General features: G+C 49.2%; 1 protein-coding gene across 1 annotated transcript; it reads left to right on the top strand.

The window, feature by feature from the left end:
* Positions 1 to 464: 464 nt before the first annotated feature.
* Positions 465 to 8,470, top strand: LOC311199725 (olfactory receptor 14A16-like; the record flags this gene model as incomplete). The annotated part of the gene is made up of 3 exons (XM_084273860.1): positions 465 to 497; positions 4,058 to 4,876; positions 8,450 to 8,470. The coding sequence occupies 3 exons, from the start codon at positions 465 to 467 to the stop codon at positions 8,468 to 8,470; spliced, it is 873 nt and encodes a 290-aa protein (XP_084129986.1).
* Positions 8,471 to 11,046: the final 2,576 nt, after the last annotated feature.

Genomic DNA, 11,046 nt, shown 5'->3' with positions numbered 1-11,046 from the left:
TTTAGGCCTGGCTGGAGGCCAGACACCCACCAAAGTCGGTCTATCCCTCCCCTTTTTATTTGGACAGGGGAGAAAATAGATATCAAGAGGCTTAGGAGTCAAGATAAGGACAGGGACATCCTTTAATGAACGACATGGGCAAAACAGACTCAACAGAGTGAAGGACAGAAAACTCTCTAGTTTCTTACACTGCACTGCACACCCAGTGACACCAGAGTTGGATAATGAGAAGCGTGACCAGATCTTAAAACAACGGGACCAAATCTTAAAGCACTTTCCTCCCACCCCTCCCTTCTTGCAGACTTCAGTTCAGTCAGGATTTTGCTCCCTTCTTCCTCCCCATTGTGGCACGGGAGGGGCAGGGACTGGGAGATGGGGCTTCAGTCAGTCCCTTGCAAGTTGGGTTCCTTCTTGGCCAGGGCAGGGGGGGTCATTCATTCCTCACACCCTCCCCCTGCTGCACCATGGGCAGACAGTCCTCCACGACCTTCTCCTATGTGAGTCCTTTCCCACAGGGCTTCAGCTCTTCCCCAGCTGCCCCACCGTGGGTCACTGCTATGGGTGCAGTCATCAATCATGGTGTCTCTCAGTCCCAGTCCTCCACAGGGTCACAAGCCTCCCCCCCAGCAAAACTGCTCTGGCACAAATCTCTCCCTTGCTCATCTCTGTGTCTCTGTCTCTCCCCACAGGCTGCCAGTGCTGGCAGGGGCTGACTCCAACGTGGGTCACAGCATCTACTGTCTGTCTCCACCTGCTCCATCCAGCGTGGGGTATCTCCACGAGCTGCAGGTGGGGTCTGGGATTTTTCCCTGGGCTGCAGTGGGTCACCTGCTGCACCACGGGTTTCTCTCCAGGCTGCAGGGGCATCTTTCACTCTGGCACATTGGGTGCATCCTCCCCCCTCTTCCTGGCCTTGGTGTCTGCACAGCTCGTTCCATATTCTCACTCCCTTCTCTGGTGCAAAAAGGCAGCTGCTTGCGTTTATGTTTTCCTAAATATGATTCCCAGAGGCACTGTGACCACCACTGATGGGCTTGGCCTTGGTCAGCAATGACTCTGCCCTTGAATAAACCAATGTTTGCTCTGCAGGGCCTGCAGAGAACTTCTAGCTGCTTCTTGCAGGAGCCATCTCTGCAGCCCCCATCCTCTCCCAGCACCCAGCTACGCCAGACCGCAACAATAACTGACCTTTCTATGTATCTGAATAAAACTGTTCTGGGAGAGAATCTCCTCTGAAAGCTGACCCCCTTCACACGCTGCTTGGCCGTAGCAGGCAGCTGAGGAGAGAGATTTCATGGGTATGAAACTGGATCATGTTGAACTGCTGCTTGTGGTCAGAGAAATCTGTCTGTGCCTGTGAGCACAGATGATGCCAGGAAAAGTGTTGGGAGTCTCAGGAGGCCAGGGAGGGAACTGCTGGGCTTGGGGTAAAGGAAGGTTCTCCATGCAGGGCTGGGAGATCCAGAGACTGCTTTTCCTGCCTGTCCAGATCTCCTAAGGAGATCGATATCCATCACAGAATGCTGCTGTCACTGCTTCTATCAACTGAGCCATGACAGAAAATACCCATGATTGAAAAAAGGTCCTTCATGGGAAATCCCTTTGACATCTTCATCACTAAGGACCCAACTGAAATCCAATTAGTTGTAGGAGTTTTGACTCTTTAATGAAAATGAGTTGAAGAGCCATGATTGTAAGGGCTTTCAGGATGTTAATGAGCCCCATGGTGTCTTTTCTTCTGAGTCCACAGTCATCAGATACCAAGATGAGAGTGAAGAAACCTCTCAAGAAGTTAAAGTCAGGAGTAATGCCCAAAGTACCTTGAAGAACTAACAGGCCCCACTGGGAGCCATTCCTGACAAAGCCTCCCCAGGGGCTCGTTAGAGCAGACAACTGGAGGCCATGAGGACAAACCCAGGCAAAGCACAGGCAGCTCTGATGCTGAGGACACCCTGGCTTGTTCTGATGAAGCAGAAATGCCAGTGCTGACCCCCAGCCCCTGGGCAGGGAGATCCTGAGAATGTCAGAGCTGAGATCATAGAACAATCCCCATGAAGCCTGAGGCACCAGGAGGGAGCCTACAAGAACTGGTCTTCTGCTGAGCTTGGCCAGGCTCCTGGGATGGGGGGAGCTCATGGCAACCTGGCAGCACTGCAGAGAGACAGCTCTGCCCAGGAGCAGCTCCTCTGCCAAGCACACGGGGCTGGGGACACTGCCTGTAGGCACTGAGGGGAGACCTGTGAGGCTGAGAGAGCTGATGGATGCTGAGAGCCCACTGAAGGAGAAATTTCCACAGCCTTTCCCTGGTATGTCTGTGGGTGCAGGGCAATGCTGGTTCTGTTCCTGGAGGGATCTCCTAAAGCTGGGACATGGGACAGGGTGTGGTGTCTGTCAGGAGGACAGGTTCTCTCTAGGACCAGAAAGTGCTGCCTGGAAGGGCTGCCCTTCTGCCCCATCAGAGGGACAGGGCAGGACAGCTGTCTTCTCCTGGGCATGGCTGAGAGGTGCCCAGGGCTGTTCTTGCGAGCAGGGTCCTTGTGACCCAGGGTCTGTGTGCTGGGGCAGGGACTCTGCTGCTGCCAGGGTCAGCACTCAGCCTGCCTGCTGGGCTTTCCACAGGGACATAGACAACACCTCTGGGTTAAAGCAGTGACCCAGGGAAGGGCAACGTAAGGTCCTTCTGCTGTAGAAAGTGCTGCCTGGGTAATCCTTGCTCCCAGCCAGAGCTGATCCTTGAGAAATTCCAAAAAGAGTATTTCTCCAAAGGCAGAGTCTTTGCTTTGACTTTTCCTCTCCTGTGGGCTGTGCTGAGTGTGGTAGATGAGAACTTATTTCTCCCCTTGAGAATATGCAGTGAAAACTTGATTCTCATGAAGATTTTGGAGCCTGGGCTGAGCCCTGCACACACAGAGGTTCCCTGGGGCAGTGCCCTGATGCCAGGAGGGGTCTGCAGAGCAGAGCTGAGCACAGGGCATGTTGGATGAGGTCTGTGAGCACAGAGTGGGAGGCGACATGTGCAAAGAGAAATAGCTGAAGGGACAGCTCCAGGCAGCAGAGACATTGTCAGGGAGGGAGAAGGAGCTGCTCCCAGAAATGCCCTGGCAGTGGAGATTTGCTACCTCCTTTACATCCTCCACAGTGCTGACACTTTCCCTCAGTGACCCCCTGAATTCTGCCACCCACCTCAGACTTTGCACTCAGAGTTCCAGTGTTTCAGGCTGAGTCTTCTTGTCGGCAGCCCAACCCCCAGTGAGGAGAAACCCCTGAGTTCCTGTCTGTCTGTCCCTGTCCTTCCAGCCTTGGCTGGAGCATTTCTCGCTGTTTTCTCTCCTGTCCTTGCTGCCTTTGACCAACATTTTCCTGGGGCTCTGGGCATGTCCATTGGTGGGGCTGGCACTGAGCTGACCCTCAGTTCAGGACCACCATCTTTAGGACTGAGGATTTCCCAGGGGCTCCTGATGGGCTGCAGGCTGCCTCCCGCAATGGCACCGCTCTCCCAGGGACTCTTGTGCCCAGAGAGGAGCCCCATGCAGGAGGCGTCTCGGCACAGAGGCCGTGGCAATGCCACTCATCACCTGTGTGTGGGCAGCTGCACTGAGCCCTGTGTGTCCCTGGCTGGGAGCGGGGAGCCGAGATCCTCCTTGGGTGGGATGAGACCGCAGGAGGGCTTTGGAGCTCTGCCCTCTGACACTGGATTCCTCAGCTCTCAGTCAGGAGAAAATCACAGCTCCAAAGTTCTGCTCTGCCCTCGGGTGAAATTGGAGTGACAGTGCTGAAAAACTCTTTGCTATCCACAGGGGATTTAATCTGCCATCAGGCCATCCTTCTATTTACTGACTGCTGCCAGGCAGGACTGAGTTCTGCACAGGCCACAGCCAACCCTCCTCCCAGCAGTGGCACGCTCAAGTCAGCACAAAGCAGAGCTCCCAAAAGGGACCTGACAAATGTCTTCCAGAATACACAGAGTCAATGTGAATTGGAAACTGTTTCCCTCAAAGAATCGTTCCCTAACTTCTCACAACCTTTTTATCCTTTGACAGGTCTCCACACTTGACAGCAGCAGATGTTCAACAGCAGCAGCTCCATCAGCCAGTTCCTCCTCCTGGCCTTTGCAGACACACGGGAGCTGCAGCTCCTGCACTTCTGCCTCTTCATGGGCATCTACCTGGCTGCTCTCCTGGGCAATGGCCTCATCATCATCACCATAGCCTGTGACCACCACCTCCACACCCCCATGTACTTCTTCCTCCTCAACCTCTCTGTACTTGACTTTAGCTGCATCTCCATCACTGTTCCCAAATCCATGGCCAATTCCTTGTGGGACACCAGGGCCATTTCCTACACAGGATGTGCGGCTCAACTCTTTTTCTTTTTGTTTTTGCTCTCATCAGAGTACTATATTCTCACTGTCATGGCCTATGACCGCTACGTTGCCATCTGCCACCCCCTGCACTACGGGACCCTCCTGGGCAGCAGAGCTTGTGTCCTCATGGCAGTAGCTGCCTGGGCCAGTGGGTTTCTCTATTCTGTGCTTCACACAGCCAACACATTTTCACTGCCCCTCTGCCATGGCAATAATGTTGACCAGTTCTTCTGTGAAATCCCCCAGATCCTCAAGCTCTCCTGCTCAGATGCCTACCTCAGGGAAACTGGACTCATTGTGGTCAGTGTCTGTTTATGTTTTGGGTGTTTTGTGTTCATTGTGGTGTCCTATGTGCAGATCTTCAGGGCTGTGCTGAGGATCCCCTCGCAGCAGGGACGGCACAAAGCCTTTTCCACCTGCCTCCCTCACCTGGCCGTGGTCTCCCTGTTTCTCAGCACTGCTGTGTTTGTGAACCTGAAGCCTCCCTACATCTCCTCCCTATTTCTGGACATGGTAGCGGCTTTTCTTTACTCAGTGTTTCCACCAGCAGTGAACCCCCTCATCTACAGCATGAGGAACCAGGAGCTCAAGGATGCCATGTTGAAACTGGTGACTAGATGTTTTTAAGTAGCAACCAACTGCACATCTTCTTCTGCATACCATCGGCATTCACTTTGCTCACAGGATTCCAGCTCTTCTTGCTCTTTGGTTATTCACCTCCACTCATCTCACCTATTTCTGCTTTGAGCTTCAGAGAGTTTGAAATGTCCCATCTCTCAGAAGTCTAATGAACTGTTTTGTCTGAAGGTCAGTGTATTGATAAGTGACCTTTCTATGTATCTGATTAAAACTGTTCTGGGAGAGAATCTCCTCTGAATGCTGACCCCCTTCACAAGCTGCTTGGCCGTAGCAGGCAGCTGAGGAGAGATTCCATGTTCATTAAACTGAATCATGTTTAACTGCTGTTTGTTGTCAGAGAAATCTTTAAGTGTCTGTGAGCAAAGATGGTGCCAGTAAAAGTGCTGGGAGTCCCAGGAGGCCAGGGAGGGAGCTGCTGTGCTACGAGAAGAGCAAAGTTCTCCAGGCAGGGCTGGATCTCAAGAGACTTCTCTTCTTGCCTGTCCAGATCTCCTTAGGAGACCTCTGGACCAGCACCCATTGCAGCATGCTGTCGAAATTTCTTCCATGATCAGAGATATGACAGAAACACTTTTTTCCTATGAAAAAAATCCTCCACTGTGAAACTCCTTTGAAATTTTCCTCACTCAAATAAAACCTCTCCAATTAGTTATGCAGGTCTTAATGTTTTTAAAGTAAATGACTGGAATAGACATGCTTGTAAGTGCTTTTGGTATGATTGATGATCCCCATGGTGTCTCTGGTGAGTCCAGAGACTTCAGCTACAAAGAGAAGACTGAAGAAACCTCTCAAGAGGTTTGTGTCAGGGGTGGCACGATCTACACCAGATAGACTGCTTTGGCAGAGATTAAACCCCCTTGTGTTCCAACCGACCTCAGATTGCTCTGGGTGGCTGGTGGCGGCTGGGCTTAACCCCTGAGTGATGTCCAATTAGGTGCTTTATCGTGACGAGGTCTTCACAATTCTCGGGAACAGAATTAAGACTCAAAACACAGTCAAGGTTTAAGTCACTTTATTTGGCCTGCAACAAGCGTGCAGGAGAAGGTGGGTGGGATGGGGAAGAAAGAGAGAAGAGTGAGAAAGAGTGTGTGTGTGTGTGAGAGAGAGAGATGGAGAGAAAGAGAAATAGAGAGAGAAAGATTGCAGTATCTATCACCATGGAGCTGAGGCGTCCCATCAGTCCGAATCGACTTCACATCAGGTGGGGAGTTCCATTAGTTGCTGGTTGTCATGGTTCAGTGCTGGTTGCAGGGGGGTTGCTCCACTGTGGACGTGCACACACTAACGTGGCAGTTCTTCTTGGTTATATACAGTTCAATTATACTTATTCATTAGGTGACCTCATACCCCTGTACATATTCATAACCTGTCCCGCTTCGTATTAAAATGAGTTCCAAGAAGTGATTTCCATCAACTCCTCCCCACTGCGCCTGCACACTGCTGTTGGGTGATGGTTGTTGAGGGTCGTGGGGATGAAGTCGGATGGCTCCTCTTCGTCACCGCAAGTAACCTTCTGTCTTGTGCAGACTCAGTTACCCCTTGACTCTGATCCAAACCACAAGTTTGGTTTCAGCAGGTTTTGTGTACCTGCAAGGACAAGGGGGAGCTTGAACTAGTTACGATGAAATGCTTTGCCTGCATTTGTGACCAATTAGAGACAAGCAAGGAATTCATCAAACAGATGAGGAGGGGGGTACTAGAACTTGTCAAAGAAGTCATTTTATTTCCACAGAACACATAGTCCTTGAGTATGTAATTTACCTAAAATACGGTGTTAGACTCAAACTTACGTCCCAATTGATGTTTCTTCTTTATCAGTGAGGCAGAGCTGTTCAAGCGAGGCATTGTTTATGGGAGGTCACCACTGTGGCACTTCAAGCTATCCTGTTAGCAAGTCTTCCTTAACCCTTTACAAGCGTCTTAACGCATCATTTCAGCAATGTTGAGGCATAAGTCCACTGGTACAGGCATTCGTTGAGGGACATGGTATGTCACACTACCCCATGGCTCAACATTGCCGTCTTAGAGATAGTACTCCATGATGGATAGAGGAGGAAGGAAAGGTTTGTGCACAATAGCTCTGTAGCTACAATCAAAACATTCAAACAATTAACAATTTTCAAATTGCATTTGCAATGATCAATAAGAACTGTGAACATTCGATAGACATTAATTAACAATTTGAATTTGTCCCATTGCAAAAACCCCAATCACGTTCTATTGCTGTCCCTTGTAGTTCAGGGGCTGGAGGAAAACAAAACAATGATACTTCAAATGAACATTTACAAGATGAATATGTGTGAGGATCACAAGGACACATGAAGCAAAAGTTAACAAAATTAAAAATGCATCATAAATTGGTACCATCAAATGAATACATTCCCTTGTTTGTTGTGATTTTGGAAATGCAAAACCGATCAGCTTTGGAACATGCAATGCAGGCAGTCCACAGCTTTCCCACCCCATCACCCATTACTTAGCAAATTAAGCTTTAGGTGGGTCTCCAGGCCTGGTCAAAACCGGCTGGAGTCTTCTTTTTTGTCATGCGCCATCATAATGGCGGAGCTACTGGCTTCACTGGATCCACACATGCGTGAGCTTCCTTTTCTAGTACTTTCTGTGGTGAGGGAAAACTGCGCATGTGCATTTCCAAGAGCACACAGTTAGGTGAACCAGCACTGGAGCAGCTGAAAATGGCTGGCGTTGGTGAAGAGGAGACCCCAAATCCCTCCCCCGAACCTCATCCTTCAACTCCAGGAGTGGTAAGGTTTCCTTTCTCCAGCACTATAGCCAGGCAATAGGGACAATGTCCTTGCTGTGGCCATAGTGGTGTATTGTTCCCCTTCCATTAGACTTTCAGGTCGTCACAGCCTACCCGACATGTGCAGTTTCACGTCCCGGAGCAACCAGAGAGGTGGGTGTTACTGAGACTGAGAGGTCTCTTCAAACTCAGATGGTTGGTTTAGAAAGAATCAAGGTTTTCCTGTTCTGTTATTGCTTTACTTCTAGGCAGAGGCCCCCTGCCTCTCCTCGCAGGGTTGCAGATGCCGTGGCGATGTGTGAATGATGCCGTATGATAGAATTCTACGCATTGTCAGGAGCTCTTGTTATTTTGGTTTTGGTTTTGGTTGTGGCTGGTTTCTATTGTTGCTACAGCTGTGTACACCAATAAAGTCCAGTTTTGTTCAGTTAACCAAGAGTTTCTCTATATCCTAAACTCTTCTACAGAAAATACAATAACCCTTTTCAATTTGCAAAAGAACATTTCTCAGCATTTTCCACACGCAGGAATGGGGTTCAGTCCTGGGACACAGTGAGGAAGAGTATCGACGGCCACCAGAGGAACCCGCTCAGCATCACTCCACATGCGCTGGGGACATTTGCACATGATAATGACTTCCAGGAAAGAGCATCCCTATGCCAACCATAACCCTCCCCTATTTGTAGGCAAAGAAGTCAGTGAAGTGAACCAACCATTTCCCTAGAGTAGGAATATAGATCAAGTGAGAGAACTGGAAGCCAGTCATTGCAAAGGTAGAATTAGGAAGCCAGCATTCTGTGCAACTTTGAACAGTGCTAACAAATGGTGTAAATGTGTTGTGTTGTCCCTGTGGGTGAACAGGTCTTTGGTGCAGCGATCCCCTGTGTTCCCCAGCACTGGAATAAAAGAAGTGTCTGCTTCTCTGCTCTGTGTAGCTAAGTTCTTCGCGACTGTGACCAATAACATTACCAAGGCAAGAAACATTTCTTCCCACTGAATCATCAATCTGAGAGAAGCTGTTGTGGCTCATATCCGAGGTTGTTCCAGTTCTCCAAGGTGGGATAACTGCTGTCACTGGATGTCGCACCCTCTGGCTCCCACTGACCAAACTGGCAGGCCTCGGGCACCAGGATTTCCTGTTAAAGACAAGCCACTGACATATGATGCTTGCATCTTTGATGAAAGCCCATAGTTTCAAAAACAATCCAAATGACCTCATGTAAGAAAGATCCCTAAGCTTTCTAATCACCCAGATTAAAGTTAGAGGTCAGAATGATTTTATATCCACAGGGAGGGAGGGAGTCCCAACACTGGCAGCCAACCCAGGCTGGGCAACAGAGGGACTGTGAAAACTACACTCCTGATACCCTGTGACGGTATGCTTCCCCCATTGCCCCCATGTTTTCCTTACTTTTTCCTGTTTATATGGATTGATTGGTAACCATTGGCGTTGATTGTGATTTCTGCATCTGTCCCACAGTCCAGGAAGACAGATAACAACACAATAGCCAAGGGTTATCTATGCTAATGTGCCCACCCGGGCACTGGTCAGTGTCCACTGTCCACGCGTGGTATGTAAATATGACTATGAGCCAATCATCTTACTCCATAAATAGTGAGCAGTCCAAGAGCCCTTTGAGCTCTCCTGAGACAAGAGCAGGCTGCACTAACATTTGTGATCTTGGCTAAGAAATAGAAAGGATTGATTGTACATATAATCCTTTAGACATAAACCGTTGACCAAGTTTGGCACTAAGACTGAATCCAGCCGCACCTCAGCTCCTCTCTGAGCAGGAGTTTAGAAAGCAAGGGGATTCTTTCTGAACCTCGTGACTCAAGGGAGGGTCTCCCTGATAGATTCATCTGACCCTGTTCTCTGTGCACTAACTAATCAAGATTACCTTACCATCGAATCTTAATTACTCTCACGTTTCTTGCCAAACACCATTACAGCCTTTTGTTTTATATCCATAAACATATTATTGCCTCTCCCTTAAGAGTGAAGTGCATCCCTCTGATCTATCCCATCTGCGACAGCCATGCAGCCCAGAGCCGTCCCGAAAACTGGACCGTCCCTAAAACTGCACGTCCTGGAGCTGCCTCCTCCGACCAGCCCCTGCTTTTATGCTGAGCATCTCAGAATGGGTATGGAATACCCCCTTTGGCCAGTTCGGGTCACCTCTCCTGGCTGTGTCGCCTCCTTTCTCATTAGTAGGGAAATATGAATAACTGAGAAGTTCTTGATTACTTGGCAACAACTGGAAACATCAGGGTGCTCTCAGCACTGCTCTCATCCTAATTCCTAAACTCGGCATTCCATGCACTATAAGAAAAGAAATTAACTCCATCCTAGCTGAAACCAGGACACTTAGGTATGCAATGGATCAAACCTGCTTTAATAAGGTTTAATTTAATGAAGAATAAATGTTTAAAGGTGAAAAGAAACACAAAGCCATCCGGGTCCCCCACTTAAACAGGCTGCAGAACGAGCCCTGAGAGGTCTGAGGATGGAGTACTTCAAGCATGTGGAGAGTAACCTCATGGATTTGGTAGATGCTTGTGAGGTCTCAACAATGTGTCCTTGGCCAATAGGGGAATACGTGCTTGTGAGGTCATACTGACAGACCTGGAGCAGGCTGTGGACAGTGGAGGTTGTTGTGAGGTGACTGATTCCGGAACAGTTGACAGGACAAGAGAAGGCAGATGGTCTCTGTTGTGATGTCAGTGGTTCCCAAGTAGCCTGTAGGTCAGACAAAGCTCAAAACTTGTGTAGAGAGTATCATTACTTCCTGAATAGTTGATAGGCTGGGAAAAGACCAAGAGGCTGTGTGGGTTCTGAGGAAATATCTCTAGCCGGAGTCTAGGACCAGGCTTATGGACAGTATAGGTCCTTCTGAGGCTACTGGTAGCTGGATGTATGATTGGCCAGGAACTGACAGATCTCTTATGAATGTCCTTATGATGTCAGTGGTGCCAAAATACCTGACAAGTCAGGAATGGGGACATGTCAGTCACCTTTGCCTGAGTGGTGGATAGGGCAGGAGTGTGCACCTTTACTTGTGTATGACATTGTGGTTTCATTGGTGCTGGATTAGCTTTGATGCCAAGAGAAGGCATATGACTTGTGTGGGTATAGTGTTTTAGGCCTGGCTGGAGGTCAGATGCCCACCAAAGTCCATCTATCCCTCCCCTTTTTATTTGGACAGGGGAGAAAATAGATACTAAGAGGCTCCAAAGTCAAGATAAAGACAGGGAGAGATCATCCTGTAATGAATGACCTGGG

The sequence above is a fragment of the Gallinula chloropus genome, assembly GCF_964237585.1.
Source record: "Gallinula chloropus genome assembly, chromosome: 21".
Taxonomy (NCBI): domain Eukaryota; kingdom Metazoa; phylum Chordata; class Aves; order Gruiformes; family Rallidae; genus Gallinula; species Gallinula chloropus.
The sequence above is the reverse complement of the archived record's forward strand: the minus strand, read 5'-3'. Positions and strand labels throughout refer to the sequence as shown.